This window comes from Ascaphus truei, chromosome 3 (genome assembly GCF_040206685.1).
Source record: "Ascaphus truei isolate aAscTru1 chromosome 3, aAscTru1.hap1, whole genome shotgun sequence".
NCBI classification, from domain to species: domain Eukaryota; kingdom Metazoa; phylum Chordata; class Amphibia; order Anura; family Ascaphidae; genus Ascaphus; species Ascaphus truei.
Window position 1 is genome coordinate 119,875,598 of NC_134485.1, and position 24,201 is coordinate 119,899,798.

The 24,201-nt window shown below is 46.6% G+C and overlaps 1 protein-coding gene across 2 annotated transcripts in view; it reads right to left on the bottom strand.

The window, feature by feature from the left end:
• The window catches only part of NME7 (NME/NM23 family member 7), a 225,237-nt gene that overhangs the window by 117,146 nt on the left and 83,890 nt on the right, over window positions 1-24,201 (bottom strand). For both annotated transcript variants that reach the window (XM_075589425.1, XM_075589424.1), the window contains exons 5-6: window positions 23,019-23,069; window positions 5,162-5,369 (exon numbers count right to left, since the gene is read on the bottom strand). In XM_075589425.1, coding sequence (XP_075445540.1) covers window positions 5,162-5,369; window positions 23,019-23,069 — 259 coding nt within the window. The remainder of the gene's footprint in view (window positions 1-5,161; window positions 5,370-23,018; window positions 23,070-24,201) is intronic.

The following is a 24,201-nucleotide window of genomic DNA, read 5'->3' on the forward strand; positions in this document are numbered from 1 at the left end:
CAAGGTAAGGGACACAATATAGTGTAACACCGTTTAATTAGAAAATAATTAAAAGTACCATAGTAAGTAAAAAACTCACACTTTATGGGTCATTAAAAAGCAGTTGAGAGTATTCACTGAGTATCTCACACGCGTGTTGGCCAGTGCACAGGAGTGTACAGGTGTGAGGAGACTGGTATCCAGACCGTAAGCTGTGACCGGCATCCATAGTGTCAACAGCGGGGCAGAGCTGGGATCTCGCGATACTGAGATGCGATCACGTGACGCGGAAGCGGCTGTGAGTGTATGCAGTCGCCGGTATTCCATTAGCAACGAGTGTGAGATACTCAGTGAATACTCTCAACTGCTTTTTAATGACTCATAAAGTGTGAGTTTTTTACTTACTATGGTATCTTAATTATTTTCTACTTAAACTGTGTTACACTATAGTGTGTCCCTTACCTTGCTTTACATGTCTGTGGTAAATCCATGTGATGGAGAAAGCTTGTTTGTAATCTAACCTGAAGGGATCCCGTGGCTGACCTGTTTGGAGTGTGTGGAGCAGTGATTAACATCCCAAGAGGTCCAGTGTGGGCTGAAATATCGTGCAGAGTTCCTGATCCCAATGAGGAAAAAGGCATTAATTTGTCTAAATAACTGTGAGTGCATATCTTACCAGTCTAAGAATTCTAACCAGTCAGAAAATACTACCCTATATTTTCTCTCCTTTTCCCTGTCTTTTGCGCCTAGGTCATTCTTTGTGTGTGTGTGTGTGTCTCACCCGTTATAATGCGGTGCTTGGGGTCCACATAATGTGACGTATTATAACGGGGATCACGGAAAAAAAAATGGCCGCCGTGATCAGGGGTTCCACGTCCGCCGGAGAGCTGGGATAACTCTCCCAGCTGTCCTTGAACCCGGCGTTCGCATTGGCACCCCCACGAAGGATTTACCTGGCATCTGCAGCAGCCAGCTCTTTCGTCTCCCTGCGTCAGCTTCCGGCTGACAGATCAGCGCGAGGTGTGTGTGTCTACCTGATCTCTGACATAAGCAGTTTCAGTTGAAGTGTCAGCTTTGATTGCAAGCTCTTCAGAAGAGCAATTTATTTTTTATTGTCATGCCTGGTGTCCACCGGCCACACTATTTAAAAACAAATGATTGACTCATTCCTACAATAAAAAAAAAAAAAAAAAACTTTTTTTGCTTTAATTAATGTTTATAAAACCCATTGGCAGGGTAAGATAAGATGACTAATAACAATTGCACAATGCATTGCTGGTCTCTCTGGATGAGAAGGGATTAAGTAATTAAAAAGAACAACACAAAATGTTTGAAGTATTAAATGTAACTGAATCATCCCCAGAAGCAAAGGAGGAGTTAAAAGACAACAACAAAGTTTAATGTGTTCTAAGAAATATTGTTACTCTGCGCCTGTTACGTGTGTTCAGGGTTCACCACAATCTAAAACCCATTTGGGAGCCTTTTAAATTGTGCCTTTGTTAACCTCCTGGGTGGAAGGGATATTTGGAGATATACATAGTTTGTCACACGAACCCAAGTGAAAAGTTTGTTACATTATTCACATAACTAAACTTCTCAACTTAACTTTGCATCTCTGCTCAGAAGAGCAAGTGAAGTTAAAGTAATGAGAAGGGACAGTGCCACCCAGGAACCCAGTGATTCACTTGCTGACAAGCCCCACTGTCTGCGCTGCACGCCTGCCGAGTTCCCCGTTCTGCAGTGAACTGCAGGGGGAAAGACAGGGGGGAGGGGAGTGACAGGGGGGAGGCGTGCCCATGACGTCACCCGGCAGGTTCACCTTCATTGGTTGAACCGCCGGGGGGCGTGGCGTAGCGCTCCGTCGCTAGTATTGAGCACAATTTTCCAGTCTGCTGGAAAAACTGAAGGCGCAGCGCGGCGGCCACCCCTTGCAGTGGGCCTGGCCCCTTTGAGGGGCAGTTCTTGTCCCTGCAGCGCCCGCCACAGCGGGTGCTGCAGCAACCAGCGGGGACCAAGCCTTAGAGTACTTTGTTACATGAACGTTTCAGTGTGTAGTGTGTAGTGTCTGGGTAGTGTGAGTCTGGGAGAGGGAGAGTGAGAGAGTGTGTCTTACAGAAGCTCGCGTGTTTCCCTCGGCCCGGGAGGGTGTGGGGCCCCCAAGGAGAGTGGAAAGAAGGGAGGGGAAAACATGGCGGCGCTGTGATTGACACACACAGCGGCCGAGGCAGGGAACGGACAGCACCGGGACCCAGTGGAGAGCAGCGGCCATGTAACGTCCCCGGGACCCTCCTCCTTACCCCCAGCACGGAGGCCCCAGCACCCGCCTCTGCCCAGGTATTGCGTACTCGCGGGGAGTATCCGGTAGGGGACAGAGGATCCGACCTTGTAACAAGCAACGTGAGGAGGAAAACGGCCGGGATGGGAAGGTGACGGGAGGGCGGGGAGGCCTGCTGGTGTAATGACTGCTCGGTGAGGGCTCCTCAGAGCAGCAGGGTGTGTGACCGGCGGTTTCCTGCTCTGAGCCCGGGCCTCTTGGCAACTTCTAGAAGTTTGCCCCCCCAAAAAATGCTTTTTATAAACGGGAGCCATGCTCAGACCGCGTTATAAGCAGATCCGCGTTGTAGCGGATCGCACTATAACGGGGTTGAGCGGTATAGGTATATATATGTATACACACACACAAATACAATGATGCCTGGTGCACTCCAAAAGCAAAAAATGGTATATAGGGGCTAATATGGGGTGCCAGCAGAAAGACTGGGATACCAAACCAGTCCAAAACAAAGAAAAAGCTGCAGCACTCACCAAGATGATGTCAAAAAAGGTATTATTCACCCTATGTGAAGTAACCGAACACAGCAGTTTGAGCAATGTTTCAGACCACTATGGGTCCTTTTCAAGCATGATACCATAGTGGTCCGAAATGTTGCTCAAACTAGATATAGATATAGATAGATATATATATATGTATATATATACACAGTGGTTGACAAATCACCAAAAAATCTACTCGCCACACAAAAAAATCTACTCGCCACCTAGTACCAAACATGTGCTGCTTGGGCCAATAGGAGCTCACCACGATGTTAAATCCACTCGCCCGGGGCGTGCAAATGTATAGGTTTGTCGAACACTGTATATATATATATATATATATATATATATATATATATATATATATATATATATAAAATATAGAGAGATAGATATATATATAGAGAGAGAGAGAGAGAGAGAGAGAGAGAGAGAGAGAGAGAGAGAGAGAGAGAGAGAGAGAGAGAGAGAGAGAGAGAGAGAGAGAGAGAGAGAGAAAATAACTAAGTGCGCAATTAAAACACTATAATCAGACAATGTACCATTAAATTCTGCCAATGTGTTAATACTATACACAATAGTAATGGAAATATAGACAGGAGAGAAAAAACACAGGCGCACATAGTGATAAGTGAAAACTGTTGCAAAGTATCAGGGAAGAATTAATAGCATATGGACGAAACCAATGAAGATTGAGAGTATGACGTCAGCGCGTTGTTGTATCCGTTGAAGGGAGGAATCGGCATACACTGTCCAGCTAATACTAGACCAATATTGCCAGATAGAGCTAAGAACTCAGAGAGTCAAGGAGACCTTAAGGAAATGCTATTCCAGCCTCCACCCTACACGTATCGTCTTGAAAAAGACTTCATCAGGGGACGGGGATGAAGTATTTTTCAAGACGATACGCGTAGGGTGGAGGCTGGAATAGCATTTCCTTAAGGTCTCCCTGACTCTCTTCAACGGATACAACAACGCGCTGATGTCATACTGGCAATCCTGCGACGAGGGAGGGATAGCCAGGACAACACTGGAGGCAGCTGCTGACACATCTGAGCCTGTGCGGAGTCTCTGCGTTCCAAGTGGAGCCAGAACCAACTAGCCGCCATACAGATCAGCAGTGAGGAGAGGATCTTGATATCATACATGTTTGTTTTATCTGCTACTTTGTAAATAGCCTTTTGTCTTTTGCGCATTCTGAAGAATACAAGCCAACTTCACCATATTTTGCTTCTTTTTTATTATTATTTCAGATTCATCTTCATTGGTTTCGTCCATATGCTATTAATTCTTCCCTGATACTTTGCAACAGTTTTCACTTATCACTATTTGCGCCTGTGTTTTTTCTTAGACATGCAGATGAGCATACAGTTGTATTTACATTTGTATGTATATATATATATATATATATATAGCAACTGTAAATATTCCTATATATTCATTTGCATGTCTTAGACAGGTCTGCAACCCTGTCTTTCACCATTATCACCCAGCAAACAGCACTTCCACTGCAGCAAGGGATTCTGGGAAATGACATGCAAATGAGCACACAGTGCCACTTTTTATCTTATGCTCACATTATATCAGCAACCCTTAGCCAATGCATGCTGCTTTAAACACAGCTTTTAAGCAAGGACTTGGGAGATGCAAAGTCAGTTAACCCACTCACAGTCATGTTTCAACCTTGATGGGTATCATCAGTGTGAGGTTGGCTTGCTGACATTTGTTCAAATGAGATAAGAGTATATATATATATATATATATATATATATATATATATATATATATATATATATATCACACACACACACACACACACACACACACACACACACACACACACACACACACACACACACACACACACACACACACACACACACACACTTGGATTGAACTAAATAGGCCATGTTTTTTTTTATAACTGATTGTCAAACATTCAAAATCCTTAGAAAAAAAGGTTTAAAAAGAATAAAAAATAAAATTTGATGTGTTCAAAAAAGTAAGTTGAATTGCAGTTTTAACATTGTGCTCCACTTAAAAAAAGAAAAATGTCTGCAATATACTGTACAAATCTAAAACATTTACACGGTTCAGGTAAGAATGGGCCTCCATTAAAGATTTGGAGTATTTTGTTTCAAAATGTTCAGTGTTGGGTTATGTGGTAATGCATGGTAACATTCGCACTGCCTACTGACTAAATGGCTTTAAGCATCATATACAGTATTAACACAGGATCAAGCATGGCAAATGTGCATAGAATATGAAAAACTAAATGATCCATTCCAATATTTTTTTCTAGTTTTACTATTGAAATGAGTACTTGGTTTAAGCGGCTGTAATGGAAAAAAAAACATTTTATACTTACTCGAGCAGCCGATGCTATAGAGTCTGAGCCGTGAGCTGCATTTTTTGTGCCATCAGTCCCAAACTTTGCTCTTATGCTCTCTGGTGATTCACTTCTTGCAATACTTGAGTTTGTCGGGCCCAACAATTTTCTCCATGATGATACTGCCTCATCTCCTATTACCTCCATTGCTACAATGGGTCCACTTATCATAAAATTTACAAGATCACTGAAAAACATTTGTTGATCATACATCATTCATTTGAATAGAATACTTTGAACATTGTCAAAAATGTGACATCTATGTAATAAAATCAATTGTTTAGTCATTGTAAAAAATGAATACAATATTTGTTTAAGACTTTTATAATACTATAAAAAGGAAGATCAATGCAAGAATTTAAAAATGTGATTGTCAATTAAACTTTAATTTGCTAAATGCAGGTTCAAATGAAAATCGGTCAACATGCTTAGTTTAATAAAATTACTTTTCAATAGAAACCTTGTTGTGCTAACTACAGTTAAATTCGTTTTGCTTTTTAATTATTTACTACAGGCAGACCCCGCATTAACGTACGCAATGGGACCGGAGTATGTATGTAAAGTGAAAATGTACTTAAAGTGAAGCACTACCTTTTCCCCCACTTATCGATGCATGTACTGTACTGCAATCGTCATATACATGCATAACTGATGTAAATAACGCATGTGTAATAGGCTCTATACTCTCCCCGCTTGCGCACAGCTTCGGTACAGGTAGGGAGACAGTATTGCTGTTCAGGACGTGCTGACAGGCGCATGCGCGAGCTGCCGTTTGCCTATTGAGCGAGATGTACTTACTCGCGAGTGTACTTAAAGTGAGTGTCCTTAAACCGGGGTATGCCTGTACTATGACATTGAAAAAAAACACAGAAAGTCTGCTGCAGGGCACTGGAGTTAAATGAAATGGCTAAAGAAATTAAAAAAAAAAAAACGTACCAAATTGATAGGCCCCATATACTATAAATGGAGCAAAGCTGATCACACACATACAACTAAGGCTAAGTCCCCACTTACGCGGTGCGCGCGGCGCTCGTGCACACACGCTCAGCCGCGATCGGCACTTACATAAACAAAAAACCTATATTTCCCCGGGCGCTCAGCTGGCCCGCAATGCCGCCCCCCGTCCCACCCCTCCCCCCCCCCCACGCGCGCTTGCGTAATCGGAGGACACCCGGCACTCATGCTTGGAGCGCTCTCCAAGCATCAGCGCGCTCAGCGCCAGCGGGAACTTAGCCTAAAAGAGGAGTTTTAAAACTAAAGACCTGGAGAAAGAGAAACTTACCCACACGCAAACTCACAGCAGTAGTTAAAAGAACAAATAATTAGAAAAGACATTGTAACTAGTACTATAATAATGCCCTCCTATTAAAGCAGCAATCCTGCTTTCCTTTTTTTTTTAATCGTTATGGGATTGAAGCAGGGGGTCTCCTCGGCTGAACTGTGTTCATTTCAGCTCTGGGGCCACCTGGTTCCCGAAATACTTACCTCCATAGGGGGCCCGGTAGCAGTTCAGGCTGAGCTGTGTGGGGCTATCGAAATTGCGGATTTAAAGCGCCCGCGTCACGCGGCCCAATAGGAAGCCATGATGTCATCCCTTGCAGCTTCCTATTGGCCCCTGTTACCAGGACATTTAAACCTGCGGAGCTGCTACCGGCATCACCAATGGAGGGCTCCTTTAATGTATAGTGTGTCTAAATATAGAATAGTATGTACGGTTCTGTATAAAACAAAACTGGAATAGATGTTCAGAAGGCAACAAATAACTGCAAAAGGAATGGAATGTATACAGAACCATACAAGGAAGGAATAGAATGTGGCTTTGTAGATTAAAAAAGAGCCGACTCAATGAAAGAGTTGTATAAAATCATGAATGGCACAGAGAAACTGAATAGGGAACTGTTATTTACTCCTTCACAAAACACAGGAAATAGGGGACAAACAGCGAAATTATTAGGTCGGGGGTGCGCAAACTTCTTGAGCTGCGGCCCCCTTCCCGGGAGCCACAGCGTTCGCGCCCCTCCTCTCCCAATAGCTCGGCGTCAAATTATGTCGCGGGTCATGTGACGTCACGTGACCTCATCACGTCACAATTGAAGCGCGTTGACGTGTCGCCGAAGACCCGGCTGGCAGCAGGTAAGTGAGTTACAGAGGCCTCATGCCTCCTCCGGCCTTTAATTTAAATGCCGTGGGGAAGAGCGCGGGGCCTCTGCAACCGCCGCGCCCCCCCTAGAAATTCTCGCGCCCCCCCAGTTTGCGCACCACTGAGTTAGGTTATAGCAATAAGTAAAAGTGGATAAGAGAATTAGAGAATGAGATTTATACCTATTTATCTAAAACAGGGGCCTCAAACAGAGCCCTGAAGGGCCACCACTGAGCCACTGATTGAGCCACCTGTGCTGAAGCAGGGGTATCCTTAAAAGCTGGCCTGTTGGTGGCCTTTGAGACCCCTGATCTAAAGTAAGTCAATAATTAGTGATCAGAGATTTTAAGAAAAATACAAACTCCATGCTCTGAGTTTATGATTAACATTCATGGGGTACAGTAATTCTATATATGCCAAAGCGTCTGTTTGAGCCCTTGTCACCCGAAAATTCCCATAGACTTCAATGGGGATTTCAGCTGACAACGGCATGGATGGCTGCTTCGGCATATAAAGAATGACCCTTAATGTCAGCATTAAGAAATGTATGACAGAGGGTGCCTTGTTCTGTTCATTGTTGTCACCAGAAGCAGGTATGAATAACCACTGCAAGAGAAAGGACAACAGGCTTTACAGTAGCTTAAAAAAGCAGTGGTAGTGTTCTTGCATTTAAAGAATAATAACATGTATTTACCATTGGGGAAAAAGAGCTAAGTTGACCATATTTTAGAAAACTGTATACTATATTTATGCTTAGGAAGCAGAAAGGGAGGTTACCTAAAACAAATACAGGAATACCCCGCATTAACGTACGCAATGGGATTGGAGCATGTATGTGTAACCCATGTTCCCCCCCCCCCCCCAGACACAGATGGCTATCTAGGGTGTAGTGAGGCTGGCTACGTGTACTTGGGTGGTGCGTACCTGCTTGGAACAGGAGGGCCTGAGTCTCCCGCGTTGGTGTTGGGGACAACAGGACCAGGCTTCTGGGGTAATTGCCTTCATTCTTTAGTGGTGCAGCGCCTCCATTCTCTATAAGCCCCAGGGACGTGGGGTAGGACCCTTACAGAGAATACCCTGGTCCCAGGGGGAATGCTCCTTAACTCACACACAGTCTCTGGGTAAAATATCAGCAAGGTCTTTATTGTCTGGCAACACGGTGAGGTAGGTCACAGCAGTTCATGCAAAGTCAACAGTTCATAGGAAGCAGTTCTCCCTAATGTACAGGCCTGTTCTCTCCTCTCCTTCCCTCCAAGTAGGCTTCCCAGCAGGATGGTCTGTGGGGGCCGCAATACCCCTATGTCCACCTCAGAGGGTATCCTCTGGGTGGGGATTGATTCTCCCCCTCACCCCCTTAGCTGGGTGAGGGGCATTGGTCCACTCTGTGGCTGCTCACTCTCCAAACTCATAGGTTGGTCTCCTTACTCTCTCTCTTCTGTATGTAGGACAGAACATCACTCCTCTCCTCCAACTCCCAGGACAGACAAGAACCAACTCCCACTGACAGGAACTGGTCACTAAATAGAGTCAGCCCTGCCCCACATGATGTCAGCAGGACCTCCCCTCTGTGTAGGCCTGCACAGAGTCAGGGGGCCCGCCTCCATAACTCCAGACAGGGCTTGAAGGGGGGAAAACCCATGGTTACTACTGGTGCCTGCCCTTACCAGGGCTTACTCCAGTAGGAGAAGGATAAGTAGCCCGCTCTTACTGACAGGGGCTACACTCTCCCTCTGGTGGAATCCAATGGTCCCCACTTGGACCTACTTTTAGTAGCACCATCCTGCAGCGAACAAACCTGGGAACACAAACACAAAACATGGCAGTTTATTGTTCATAGACAATACCAGGTGAGATAAGATATCAACAGAATACAGTTACTCCCAGCGGGGAGAACCCTAATAATAATGCTTCGGGTCAGGCTTCCGTATCCTTCTACCATTATGGTCAGTTACAGTCACATGATAGGACTGTACCGACCCAGACTCGGGCCGATATATTACATTGTGCATGTATATGCCCCGTCCTATACTCCAGATCCTGACCAACTCACTGATCCTGTCCTGATTGTGGTAGCCTGCCTTACCAAACTTCGTCCGCAAGTACTCTTGTACGGCTTCTCGGAGCCAACTATCCCTGTTCTCCTCTATCTCTCGCATTATGGGTTCAGGCACATAAGGATATTCATAACCATGGGATTGCCTATACCTAGCCACTATGGCTCTGTCTGCTCGGCTCAACTTGGTCAAGTTCTTCCGACCCGCCCTGCTTGGCAGCACCCAAAACTCCGGTTCTACAGGGGCAATGTCGTCATACTAAATACTAGGCCCCTTTGGCAGAATGATCTTCTGCGCTATCTCCCGGTACTGATGCTCTATTTCATCCACCACCTCCTGGGGAGTATAGGCACCTACCGCCCACCAATAATCAACGATGTCATTTCTGATGAGTACGAACCTGGTGTGGTCCATACCTTCATGATACCCGGTGAACAGGGGTGCCCACCACTTGTCACGGTGCTCGTACTCTGATAAGGGGCTACCTGTATCTACCTCCGACTCCACTTGTGATGAGACACCGGACGTACCCGCCTCTGTAGAGCGCGAGAAATCTCTCCTCCCTTTGGCGTTGATGTACACCGTAGGGTTCATCTTGTGAACCACTTAACTTACAGGCCCAGCCTCTTGTGTAGTGTGGGACCCTCGGGCCATCCCTCTAGACGCAGGAGAAAAAGGCACAAGGTTAGGTATACGAATTACATTTGCATACGGTATCTCCCCGTCAGACCCTTCATCGCTCAATTCCCAATCCCTTACATCTCTTGAATATTTGGGGTACTTGCTTAATTTATCCCCGCTAGGTCCCGGTGGTAAAACTCGTGACGGGGCAGGGGCAGTGGCCGGGGCGATGGAGCTGGGGGTTGGGGCTGGGGCAATGTTCAAATCAGTGTCCAGCAAGCGGGTAATACCGCGACCAGTGGGCATCTTCTTGGTTGCTCTCTCCGCTGAGCCCTGTGGTCCTCTGGAAGGACCTTGGCCTCGCAGAGTGGCCATTGCGGCTCTCCATGGGGAGAACAGCGCTCCCGGGCCTCTTCTCCAGTCGGACCCGGAAGTGATGTCATCGCTGGTGCCCGCGGAATCTCCATCCGCTCCGTGGTCACGCACCAGAAGAGCGTCGAGGACCGGAAGGGGCGGTGGTGGATCATCCGGTCCGCTGACGGGTAAGTAGGCTGCACGCCTCTCCTTCTCGTCCTCTGCAGGTTCCGTCTTCGCCTGGCGGGAGTAAGGGGGTGGTGGAGTCTCCTTACCTCTCCGCTGCAGGTTGATATACTCAGGTCCCTCTGGGTCCGCTTCCGACGACGTCTCCGCCGCACTGGGAGTCACCACGGCCGTGGGACTTCTACGGGCCTCAGGCCGCACCAGCGCTCACCGTCGGGAGGTGTCGGGACTCGTCTGCTCCATCTCTCCGGTAAGTGGACTGCCATCTTTGTGACAGCTGGGGTGGTTCGCCGGTAGGCGCATCGCCACCGATGGGACGCCATCTTCCTCCTCCGAAGATAATTGGATCGGATCCTCCACAAGGGAGTCACCGGGTTCTTGGGCGGTACCGCCAGTGGGCAGTGGTACAAAACGGGCTCACTCTGGTACCTCCACTGCGGTCGCGCTCTCCTCCGCCGACGGTTCTCTCGGCTCAGTAGCTGGCTGGGCCTTGGTTCCTACCGCATGGGTGACGTGGGGAACTAGGGCAGCCTCGTCTCTTGTCTCCGCCACCTCCGTTAGTGTTCCCGGAGAGGCACCCTGCGGGGTCTCGATCAATGGCCATGGCTCGTTAGGCCACAGGCAGTACGTGCCACATTTAGGGCATCGTGCTTTCGTGCTTCGGACCTGTCCGGGTGTCCCGCAGTGGACGCACAGGCACCGGAGGTACTCGTGGCCCTCAATCTCCACTACCAGTAAGCCTCCTGGAAGCTGGTAAATCGTGGTGCTCAGTTCGGCCATATTTCACTCAGGGGTGGAATAGTTCAAAGTTTCGGCTCCTCTCTCTGTGAATGTCAGACAGAAGTGAAGCTCCTCGCTCTCACTTCCTGTCCCTCCCTTCGCTGGGGAACTCTTCTGATTGTCTCTCTTTGTGCCCCCTCCCTCTGGTGGAAACAAGAGGAGGGGCACTCCTTCTTTCAGTGTGACGTGGCCTTGTCTGTTGGCAAGTCACAGCACAGGTGGGTGGGCTTTCGGCTTTCACGCCGCTCCGCTCCTCTTGCAGGGGATCTGGGTTTGGCGCCAAACCCCTGCACATCTCCCTCCATATTTCTCTCACAGTCTCTTTGCACGATTCACGTGCGCGCTCCAGGATTGTCGGGAATCGCCATTTTAGTTCGGCTGCTAACTGCTGGGCCGTGGATGGCGCTGCTGTCGCCATTTTTAACTCTTCCTTGCTCCGCGGAGCACATGTAGTGACGGCCACCATCTTTGATGAGCCCACCAAATGTATACTTTCACTATTCTCAGTGTCTAGTGTAAAACTCGTACCTAGACACTGACTGTACTCACTGACAGTCTCTGATGCTCTCTGCATGCTATGTCTCTGTGCTTTACCCCTAGTATGATGTGGCATACCCCAGGCTAGGCAGAACTCCTCTGTGCACCGCACTCGCTGACGGTTCCTACAAGTACTCTGTGGTGTATTTTATGTGGGTGCTGGCTAGTGTACCGGGCATCTCCCTAAGTACGGGCGTCTCCTACCTTTGGCCACTCATAGTGCGGGCCCTGGGCCATGGTCCCTGGACAAGTTAACAGGCTAACTCCCCCCAGTTGCCTCACACCACCTGCCTCAAGGGACTAGGACAGCAATAGCCATACACCCATCTTACACCACCCACCTAGGGCACCCAGGGCGTACTGTGCGGGAGTTCGCGCTCCCCTGACTACCCCTGGTATGATATGCCCTACCCTCCATAGCACTTGCACGGAAGGTGCACTTCCCTCCTCCCATTCTGATTCGCTGAAAGCCTGTCCTGTTTGGGATCTCAGCAGCTCGCCTCCAAATGTAACCCATGTTCCCCCCCACCCCCCAGACACAGATGGCTATCTAGGGTGTAGTGAGGCTGGCTACGTGTACTTGGGTGGTGCGTACCTGCTTGGAACAGGAGGGCCTGAGTCTCCCGCGTTGGTGTTGGGGACAACAGGACCAGGCTTCTGGGGTAATTGCCTTCATTCTTTAGTGGTGCAGAGCCTCCATTCTCTATAAGCCCCAGGGATGTGGGGTAGGACCCTTACAGAGAAGACTTTGGTCCCAGGGGGAATGCTCCTTAACTCACACAGTCTCTGGGTAAAATATCAGCAAGGTCTTTATTGTCTGGCAACACGGTGAGGTAGGTCACAGCAGTTCATGCAAAGTCAACAGTTCATAGGAAGCAGTTCTCCCTAATGTACAGGCCTGTTCTCTCCTCTCCTTCCCTCCAAGTAGGCTTCAAAGCAGGATGGTCTGTGGGCGCCGCAATACCCCTATGCCCACCTCAGAGGGTATCCTCTGGGTGGGGATTGATTCTCCCCCTCGCCCCCTTAGCTGGGTGAGGGGCATTGGTCCACTCTGCGGCTGCTCACTCTCCAAACTCATAGGTTGGTCTCCTTACTCTCTCTCTCTTCTGTAGGTAGGACAGAACATCACTCCTCTCCTCCAACTCCCAGGACAGACAAGAACCAACTCCCACTGACAGGAAGTGGCCACTAAATAGAGTCAGCCCTGCCCCTCATGATGTCAGCAGGACCTCCCCTCTGTCTAGGCCTGCACAGAGTCAGGGGGCCCGCCTCCATCACTCCAGACAGGGCTTGAAGGGGGGAAAACCCATGGTTACTACTGGTGCCTGCCCTTACCAGGGCTTACTCCAGTAGGAGAAGGATAAGTAGCCCGCTCTTACTTACAGGGGCTACATATGTAAAGTGAAAATGTACTTAAAGTGAAAGACTAAACTACCTTTTTTCCACTTATCGATGCATGTACTGTACTGCAATCGTCATATATGTGCATAACTGATGTAAATAACGCATTTGTAACAGGCTCTATAGTCTCCCCGCTTGCGCACAGCTTCGGTACAGGTAGGGAGCCGGTATTGCTGTTCAGGACGTGCTGACAAGCGCATGCGTGAGCTGCCGTTTGCCTATTGGACGATGTGTCCTTACTCACGAGTGTACTTAAAGCGAGTGTCCTTAAACCGGGGTATGCCTGTATTGTTTTCTTTACATAGAAAGTGAAACCTGTCCATGAAGAAAGTAGTTGTACACGGAGGTTGTATAAAAATATTAATTAAAAAAAAAAGTAGCAGATTTACAATGAAAAAGTACCTGCCCTACCCTACCCTAGTACCATAATACTGTTCTACCATGTCATTGGTAGCTCTTATCCTATTTCAGACAATTGTAAACATTAGGTCATATCAGCATTCTTATATTAACTATACTGTATATACATATATGACTCAAACATACAGATGACACAAAATATTCCAAATAATGATGTGTGCTTGTGTGGGAAAAGAAAGCCAGCGGGTTAACATATTAACTACTTCATCAATTTAGCTCGATCACTTTTTAGTATTTTTCTGAACTTATTTTACCAAGAAAAATACGTAACATATGCACTTCATTTTGGGGGATGTGCTTGGAAAACTCTGGAAGATAAAGTTACTTACTGATGATTACACATAATATAATCATTTTAGTGACTTAGACAAGTGGCAAGCTTGTGCATTCAAGGCCAGCACCTTACCAACTCCACAACTCCACCTCAACAGTACAATTGAAAAGAACAATGAAGATATTATCAGAGAATAATAAGCTACTAAACATTTGCAACACTTATGTTTTGGCTTTCTTTGAGGCACAGGTTCAAAAAGTTACTTGGCTGTAGTACTTGACCTGATGTCCATCATGCTCAACTCTATATTTAATATCTCAGGCTAGGTGAGATTCAGATATTTATATTGGCAGCAGAAAATGAAATACAATATTTGCTTTTGCAGTTGCAAGGGTTGATAATTAGCAAACATCAAATACCAATATTTTGATTGTGATAAAATTTTATCGAGATACTGAACGTGGTGGAAACAATGTAGGCTATGTTTAAATACCGACCTTCTTATCACCTTCATAAAAACACAGATTTTCAATGTTCCTAAAAAAGCGTCAATCGAAGAGCGCATTTTTTTGGTGAATAGTTTTTATTTTCAACATTGAAGCGGGGGGCGGGGGGGTGGGGAGGGTCTCCTTAGCTACACCTAATTCACTCCGGTGCAGCTTCCTATTGGCCCACATGATGCAGGAGCTTTAAAGTTTGCCGAGATGCTGGCATCCCATTTGGAGGTCTGTATCTCCGGAAGCAGGGGGTTCCCTGCAGCTGAAATTAATGGGGTTCAGCTACGGAGACCCCCTGCTTCAAATCTATGTTAAAAAAGAAGAAAATAAAAAAATGTCTTGGATGGCTCCTGTAAACCCAGCACATGTACACATGGTACTAGAATCCATAGCTGGCTTTAATTGAATGCTCTTATTGCTTTTTTCCATCCTCCTAATATCTGACACGTGGCATAAAACTACTCTAGTAAAATAAGACTCTCCCTCTCTTTAACCGTTAGTTCAGTGTCTGGTCGGAGTAACACTACCTAAAGGTAAGCGATACTTAACATGACTTTATAAGAAAATAAAACATGTGTTGTGTTACAAAAGCATTAGGTTAAGCATATGCTAAGTCAGCGATTCCCAACCGTGGTTCCGCAGCCCCCTGCAGTTCCGTGATAGGATCAAAAGTGTGCCGCGGGATTTCCCTGATCCCACAGAGCAGGAAAAAAGGAGGACTGTTGCTAGGGGCTGGGAAGTTTCCTCCATCCCGATTGGCTGCTGCGGGGTAATGCAGCAAACAGGAGGAGGTGTCAGGAGCCTGCAGGGTGTGGCCAAGCTGCAGAGGAAGCAGCAAGGACAAGAGAGAGGTGCGGCTGTATGTCTCTCGCTGTCCTGTGTGCATTTGTTCTGTCTTGTCTTTGTGTGTGTGTCTTCTGTGACTGTCTCTGCCTGTCTGTCTCCTGGGACTCGCTGTCCCCTCTGTCTCCTGGAACTTGTCTGTCTTCCTGTCTCTGCCCCCTCTGTCTCCTGTGACTGTCTGTCTAAGGACGTGCTTATAGTGCCCGGTGCCGCGCCAAAACAAATACATTGGATCAGTCGCATGCGCTTATATTATAGTAAGCACGACGGAGCTGCAAACAATTTTGAAGCCATTGAAATTTGATTTTGGGAGAGACAGTCGCCACATGTGACTGTCTCTACACCAATGACAGAGCGCCTACTGCATTCTGCCCACCCCCTTCGTGACGTCACTGGCCTTGTCACCAGCGACGTCGCTCCAAACTAAAGTGTAACTTTCTCCAGTGGCGATGGCATCGGTCGCGTTGCCATCGCCGGCACTATAAACGCAGCCTTAGTCACAAAACAGACTGTACTGTTGTGGAGGTGCCTCAGTAACAGAGGACTGTGATTAGGTGTGTCCCGAGAGAAGAAAGGTTGAAAGTCACTGTGCTAAGTAGTTGATATTGCACATATTTGGCTTTATAGATACGCATTACCCTAAGGGGAAAAGAATGTCCACTACGGTTTTAGGCAATGTGGAGTTATGATCCCTGATTAAACTGAGCTTTGTGGATCTGGCCCACAGATGTTTACCTCTACCTAATGTCCAGTTGTTTGTTCACTCCTCATCGCTTCCAACTGTTGCCACTGTTCAATCCACACTACCTTTGCATTTTTAAAATGAAATGTTTTTCAAATCAGCGTTTTAGACATTTTGATTTTGTAAGTAAATTGACACACACAATTGCTTACAAAAAAGCTGCACCAGCAGATCCACTAATTCTATTAACATATCTGTGGAACTTAATTACCTCTGGTTATTTGTGTCACGGGAGACCAGGACTTTTCCGCGGGATCAAGCATCAGACGGGACACCAAAGTTAAATAAAAGTATATTTATTCTGGCTAGAGCCAGCAGACCCAACACAATACCACAACAGAGCTATACTCGCTATCCCTGGCCCATACAGGGGGAATTGTAGTCGATCTAGGTGCCCGGCGTCACTGCAATTACTTTCCCGGTGCAACTTTCACTCCTGTGCAGTTTCGGAGCACTTTTGAATCTCCCACGGTAAAAGAGTGCACAACCTCGCTTTCGGGTCGCTCCAGCACAACCTCAGAGAGCTCTGCTTAGCCAATTCATATGCTAGAGTCAGCCATCACACTGGTACTGAAATTGCCTGCAACTCTTATAGGTTTCCCGTCTCCATAGACAAACATTCCTCTATTCTATCACCATAGACAAACATGGAAAACAGAACAGCGACAAATCACCACACGGATACTGTGTGGCGGGCCAATCACAAGACGAAGGCTTGCCTGTGTTGGCCAATCAGGCCAGGGGAGGGGGCGTAACAGAGAGGCTGAGGCAAGGAGGGCGGGAATTAAGAACCGGCCAATGAGAACAGCGTCTACCTCCTCCTGTGCCCAGTGCCGGCTCGCTAACTCGAGGAGATTGGCGCTTCTCCGTCTGGGCAGACAATGGCCCTGCTTATTGGATCAACAGCTCTCAGACTTCCCATTACCACCCTCCATTGTCCACCACCGCCTCGTGGAGCCAACTGAAGCTGTATCCTGGGGTGTGCAGGCTGGATATGTTTTTTACCAGCCTAGCATGCCTAGGGACTAAAGACTACAAAAGTTTATACGTCAACTCAAACATTTCAACAGTAATAAAAGTTACAACCATTTTATACATACACAATTGGCCATATAAGCCACGGTTGGATGAATACAGGCATACCCCGCTTTAAGGACACTCACTTTAAGTACACTCGCGAGTAAGTACATATCGCCCAATAGTCAAACGGCAGCTCACGCATGCGCCTGTCAGTACGTCCTGAACAGCAATACCGGCTCCCTACCTGTACCCAAGCGGGGAGACAATAGAGCCTGTTACACATGCATTATTTACATCAGTTATGCACGTATATGATGTTTGCAGAACAGTACATGCATCGATAAGTGGAAAAAAGGTAGTGCTTCACTTTAAGTACATTTTCGCTTTACATACATGTTCCGGTCCCATTGCGTACGTTAATGCAGGGCACTAACCTGACTAGCGTGAGCCCCAGGATCAACAGCACAGGTGGATCCCGCCCAAGGCTGGGGTCCCGTAACCCCCTCCCCCCCCCACAGCAGCTAATGCAGGGTGGTATCTGCCCATCTACACATGGTTCTAGGGTTTTCACCACCCCATCTATAGCCTGGAACCCTTTCTGGGCATAAACGACCCCTCGGCTCAACTGCGTCCACATACAGAGCGGGGATGACCCACAGTTGGGGCCCTCGGGGACTACAGGGGACCCTGGAATCACTGCACGTGGAATTGGGTTCTAGAACTGGACTCCCCACTACTTATCCAATGGCCATTGGAGGTGGACCACCCAGGTCTGACCGCTTAGGGTTGCCTGCGGGATACAGCTGCAGTCAGTGCCGGCCGGGGGTTAGCACAGTCACACACAAGGTTCCCCAAGTCAAAACCTAACAAAATGTCTATATCCAGAACAGGGAGCATCCCCAGGTTTCCGATTGCTCTACCTGCTCCCCAATCGAGGTGCACACTGGCAACTTACAAGGAGCTGCGGGCTCCATTAGCCAGTTTTACCTGGATGCCAGACCCAGGTAAAATATACTCGGGCTCCACCATGTCCGGCCGGACCAGTAATATCATGGCTCCAGTATCCATAAAGCCTGCGGCCTTTCTATTACCGATGGCCACTGGATAAAGGTACCGTTGCCGGGGATCATTGAGGACCATACAAATGGCGGTTACTCGGTACACCCCGCCGGTAACGGTTCCCATCGGGTCGTGCAGCTTGGGTCGAGAATTGTCTGGGTGCCTGGCAAAGGCAAATTCGATGGTCGTGCAGGGGGTACGGTCCCACATAGATGTTGGTCTGTGCTGCAGTGGCTCGTGTAAGGATAGTCGGGGAGTATCCGGACAGTTCAACCAGAGGTGTCCCGTGTGGCATCCGAACCATCGCCGCTCGTGTGCAAACTCAGTCTGCCCGATCGGGAGCTGGTACCATCCGGGTAAGGTTTCCAAGACGAAGCAGTGGTCCTGGGTGCTGCCACAGCAAGATGATGGAAGTGCTGGGTGCTGGCGCAGCCGGCTGAAGGCTCCGCCGTAGCTGAAGCCAAGCCATCATAAAATAATCCGCCAGTTTGGCCGGTTGCTGAAAGCTGGATGGATTCAAATCCGTTGCCCATTCAAGGACTTTGGAGATACAGTGTAGTAAGAACTGCTCCTTACTGATGAGGTCTCTTAAAAGAGCTCACCTCACACCTGGCTAACCACTTCTTGGTGTGGTGGGTGGACACAAAGTCCATGTAGGAGTCCTCAGATCGCTTCCCAGAGCACAGAACTGATGCCTGTAGGTCTCCGTGGTGATCTCGTACCGGGCAAGTAAACATTCTATCACCACTGCATAATCACCGGCATACTACTGGTCCATCTTTCGGTGAGCCTCTGCTGCTTTCCCGCTATGCTCTGACCCCAGGTACTTAACCCAGTCCACCTTGGGTAGTTTATGCAAGGTACATTGGTGCTCAAAGAAATGTAGAAAGACATCAATGTTGTCCTAGCCTTGTCGAACCGAGCAAAGCTGCTTTAGGTCAGGTGGGGTGGCTGGCTTACCTGAGAGCTGCGATAAGAACCATGACCACTGGGGGACACTGGAAATCAGGAATGGGCATTTGCTTGAGTAGCCAGGTACTGGATCGTGGCAAGTCAGAGTTCCAGAAAAACATATCCTCTGAGCATGGCCAGTGCAATAGTAATCAGGTAGATCAGCTTGGTGGGTTGTCTCGCCACCTCGGGAGCCTCACCTTATTCCAAGCTGGAGCTCCGCCTATCTCCCCTTCAGATTTGAGATGGGGGGCAGCATGCCGAGCCTCATGCCGAACAAAATCGTCGATCATGTTCTTCATGGTGCAGCACCCGGGCCGAAGTCCGTATCCCTCACATCGCGCAACACTCAGTTCCTTGGACAAGGATTTGTCAGTTGAGGCCATTGTCTGGATCGAGTTGTCAATCGTCTAGGAAGGGTCTGATCCAGCTGGAGGTCACTAAGGGGAATGGAGTCTGTGACTTGTGGCCTGCGATCTTAAAGATTTGAGACCTACTCAGTCCAAACTACCTTCGCATAGTGCAGCCCTGTGCCTGGCGATCCCACTTCTGCCACCAGAAAAGCCTGTTATGGGAGACCAGGACTATTCCACGGGATCAAGAACAGATAGGATACCAAAGTTAAACAAAAGTATATTTATTCTGGTTATAGCCAGCAGACGCAACACAATATCATAACATAGCTATACTCACAATCCCTGTTCCATACAGAGGGAAACCTAGTCGGTCTACACTGGCGACACTCTTTATTCGAGCTCGGCTAGTCCCACGAATTCGGGTATACCCGGGTGTATTGAGGTTTGTGACTGTTTTCTGCCCGAGTGCATTGAGGTATTTTCCAGGCAGGGATTGAAGCATTTTATTCCCGCTGGCTGCAATACTGCACAGTATATATATATATATACTGCATTACAATTCATGAATTTATGCCATCTGGTAGACACGCGAAGCATTGCAGCCTATTAAATCCTAATCATTGTCATTTAACAGATCAGCCGCCCGTCAGCGAGGCATGAACCCAGGCTGGGAAGGCAAATGCAACGGGGCTTGTCAGAGGTGAGGAGCGGCGCATTCCAGGTACTGCTGCGGCCAAGTTTATTCGAGCATTTGCCCGTTCTTGGCCGCAGCAGTAGCCTGGCGCGCGCCCGAGAGTGACGGGCGCGCGCCGAAGCAGCGGAAGAGCGCCCTCCGATCGGGGCGCTCTCCCTACCGCTGCCGGGTCCGCCGGAACCCCCTGCCGCTGTCCCGCGATCGCGGGACACCAGGGCTCCCTCGGGGAGCCCCTGGACACGCGTGCAGGGGGCGCACGCTCCCGAAGACGCGTGACCGCGCGTCTATGACGCGCGGCACGCCGAGGGGCGGCCACTAGCAAGCCGGGAAATCTCCCGGCTTGCGGTACCGGCCACACTTTAATAAAGTGTGTCGCTAGTGTATCTGCCAGGTACATACTGGGTATTTGCTCTAATAAAGTGTGTCGCAGCAGTAGGTGTCTGTCGTCACCGCGATGACTTTTCCGGTGCAACTTTCACTCATGTGCGGGTTTGAAGTCTGTAGGTATCGCTGGATACAAGTCATTGAGCAGCACTTTTGAATCTTCCGCTATAGAAGAGTGCACAGCCTTGCTTTTGCGTCACTCCGGCACAACCTCAACAGTCCCGCATAGCTAATCCACGTGCTAGAAACAGCAATCACCCTGGTACTGAAATCGTCTGCAACAATTCTAGGTTTCCTGTCTCCATAGACAAACATGGAGAATGGGCCAGCGACCAATCAACACACGGATGCTGTGTTGTGGGTCAATCACAAGACGAGGGCATGTCTGTGTTGGCCAATCAGGACAGGGGGTATAACATAGAGGCTGAAGCAATTAGGATGGGAATTACGAACCGGCTGATGAGAATAGAGCCTTTTGTAATGCCAGCTCGCTATTTCTTGAGGAGATAAGCGCCTCTCTCTGTCGGAGCAGTCAATAGCCCTGCTTTTCGGACCAACGGCTCCCAGATAGGACGACTGCCCATCCAAACACTCCATTGTCCACAGCCTCCTCATGGGACCAGCTGAACTAAAATCCCGGAGCGTGCAAGCTGTGTAAGTGTTTTACTAGCCTAGCATGAATAGGGACCAAAAAATACATTGTTTATACACCAACTTAAACCATTCAACAATAATAAAAAAAAGTTACAACCATTTTATATTATTTTTTTTTTATTTGGACTAACAATCATTTACTCTGCACTATTACAACTGGACTAACACTGCCATTTCTACTTAAACCATTTTACACATACACAATTGGCTAGATGAGCCACGATAGGATGAATATACAAAGCTTTAACTATATTATTAGAGCCACATTTGCCCAATCGTCACAATTTGATTATTTTTTTTTTACATATTATATTTTATATTTCACACTTTCTGATTTGTATTATCTATATTTTTCAATTTAGATTACTTGTACCATATATTTTTCACTATATTTAAAAATCACTAACTTAATTATACATGTTTCTTATATTCTGCACTTTGAGTTTTGTGCTTTTAGTCTCCAATTTCATTATACTTGAGCGACTAACCAATTTTTCTTTGTTTTTGCCATACACACAATTGTTTATAGTGGACTATTACTTTTTAAGCACAATGCAAACTAGCTAGGAAGGATTTGCAAACATGCACACATACTGCACTCACAAATTATCTAAATTAAGCATAAACTTAATTAGCTACAAAACCAATATCTAAAATTCACCAATAAAAAAATCCAAAGCAATATATACAGTATATTTGAAAACATTTTGTTGATTAGTTCATAGTAAGTATTTTATTTTAAATTACATTTTTCGATAATAAGTATTATTGCAGCATTCACACGATATATCAGAGAGCCTTCTTTTTTGTGAATATGTTGCATTATGTAATCATGGGCAAAACAGAACTCTTTTTTTATTTTTTATTAAAAGACTGTAATATAAATTATAGGGTTAGGATATCCTGATTTGCCTAAACTTGTTTTCTTTTTAAGGCCTTTAAAATATTCCTGTTGGTTTTTGGTTGAGCAGGAGGTTTGAGCTGTAGTGTCACACCAGACATTCCTAATAAGACTCTTTTTATACTGCTGCAAATTCTGATTACAGAGCGGTCAGGGAATGAGATGGACAGCTTCAGCATTGATGATAACAGGGGGTTCCTTGGAGCAACAGCTACAACCTCTGGAAACTGCAAAGTTTTGTAATAGTGTCTGTGAACGTGACCATCTTTTGGGAGAGGGGTTGGAGAAAAACAAAAAAAAAATGGAAAATAATGGTAGGTTGAGAAGTGGGAAAAACAATGAGAATTGAGCAATGGTACCAAGAAAGCAGCAAAGGGAACAATAAATAAGTAAAAATAGTGAGGAAACTGTAAATGAAGGGAGAAAAGAGAGATAATGGGTCGAGAAGAGGTGGGGGGTGGGGATGCGAGGGTAGGGTTGCTTTGGTGGGAGACAGTAGAAAAAACTGAAGAGGTCAGAGGCACTGGAGATAGGGAAAGCACAGTGGGGACAAATAGGGACTTGAGAAGAGGGTATGGAATGGGAGAAGGGAATGCAGAAAGTAGACAGAGAAGAATGTTACCTCGAAGCTCATGTACTGTAAGCAACTTTTTTCAAGTAGTTAAGCTTCTGAGCCTTAAGCAGCCCAGAGCAGCCCAACAGATTGATTCAGTTTTACACACAATTATGTAGTTACTTCTAATCTTGTCAGAGGAAGCTTTAATCTTCCACGAGAACACATTGTAACAAATACCAGGGTAAACCAAGCCCACGATGCTTGCTTACAGAATTGTATTTATTCAAACTACAGTATAAAGCTCACATCAGCGATTCACAAGCATATCCTCAGGGACATTAAACATATATATTTTTAGATAATTCACCCATCTGTATTCATGAAAACAAGTCACTACAACTACTGTACTTACTTAAAAAAAGGCTTTGATTGATGTTCATTGTAGAAGTCCATTGCTTCTTTCCTGTTGTAAAAAAAAAAAAAAAAAAAAAAAACATTGTTACGTTTTAACAAGGAAATTAGACAATACGGATTTCTGAGGGTGAAAAGGGTGCCCCAATTGTTCAATCAAGAAAAGTATATAAACACGCAGACATGTATATCTCACAAATCCTATCACAACCTTGTAATGTATTTTTGTGCGTATACATAATATATACTATTGAGGATTGAGAAGGTAATGGAAGGGCGCACACTTTTCTTTAGTGTATAGCAAATAGGACAAAATGGAAAGGAGTGCTAAAAAGGCAAAGTGTAAGTAGAAAAAAGACCAGAATCATTTAACAAAGTCTGTAAATTAACTCTCACACTACAGTTAGGTAAGTGCTCAACATTTTGGAAGAAGGAATGGGCATGTGTCTTTTTTTCAACCTAAACTACTGTGCTACTGTATTGTGCTATTATGTTACTGTGAGACACTCCCAAGTTTGTCACCTCATATTCACTTTAAACAGTCTGCCAGACTGAAAACCCCCCGAGTGTTTTGTGATCCAATCACTTCTATAAGGCCGCTCGTCTGCCACTTATATCAGCACAGCTTCCTTTTTATCTAAAAATATAACACAGTTTAATTTCCTTAAGGCAGGAGATGTGCTTACTAAAAAGACTAAAATGCTCTAGAATCTGCAGACAAGAGCAGCTACTATGAATTTTAAAAGAGAAACAATTGGATCACAAAACACCCTGGGGAATCTGTGGATACTGAAAACAAAATGCTGTATATTGTCAGTTGCTCAAAGAATCAAGGCTCACGCCGCCAATCTGATGATCCACTGAAATTACAGTAGCTTAAATTGTGTGATGTGTTCAAATGTATTTTTAAATAACGAGACAAGTTTTGCACACCATCCCTGCCCTCTGCAAAATAATGACGGGATTGACCTTTCTTTCCCCACCTTTTCTCTCTCCCCCCCACTTTCTATATTGTCCCCCACTCCCATCTCTCTCCACTGCATCTCTTTCATGTAATACCTTTCCGCCTCTCTTCTCCAGCATTCTTACTTTCTCCTCATGTCAACGGACTTCCTCTCTTTCTTTCTCTGTCTGTCTTCTGTCTAAACTTTATAGCTATCTGACTCTTCATATCTTACACCAGT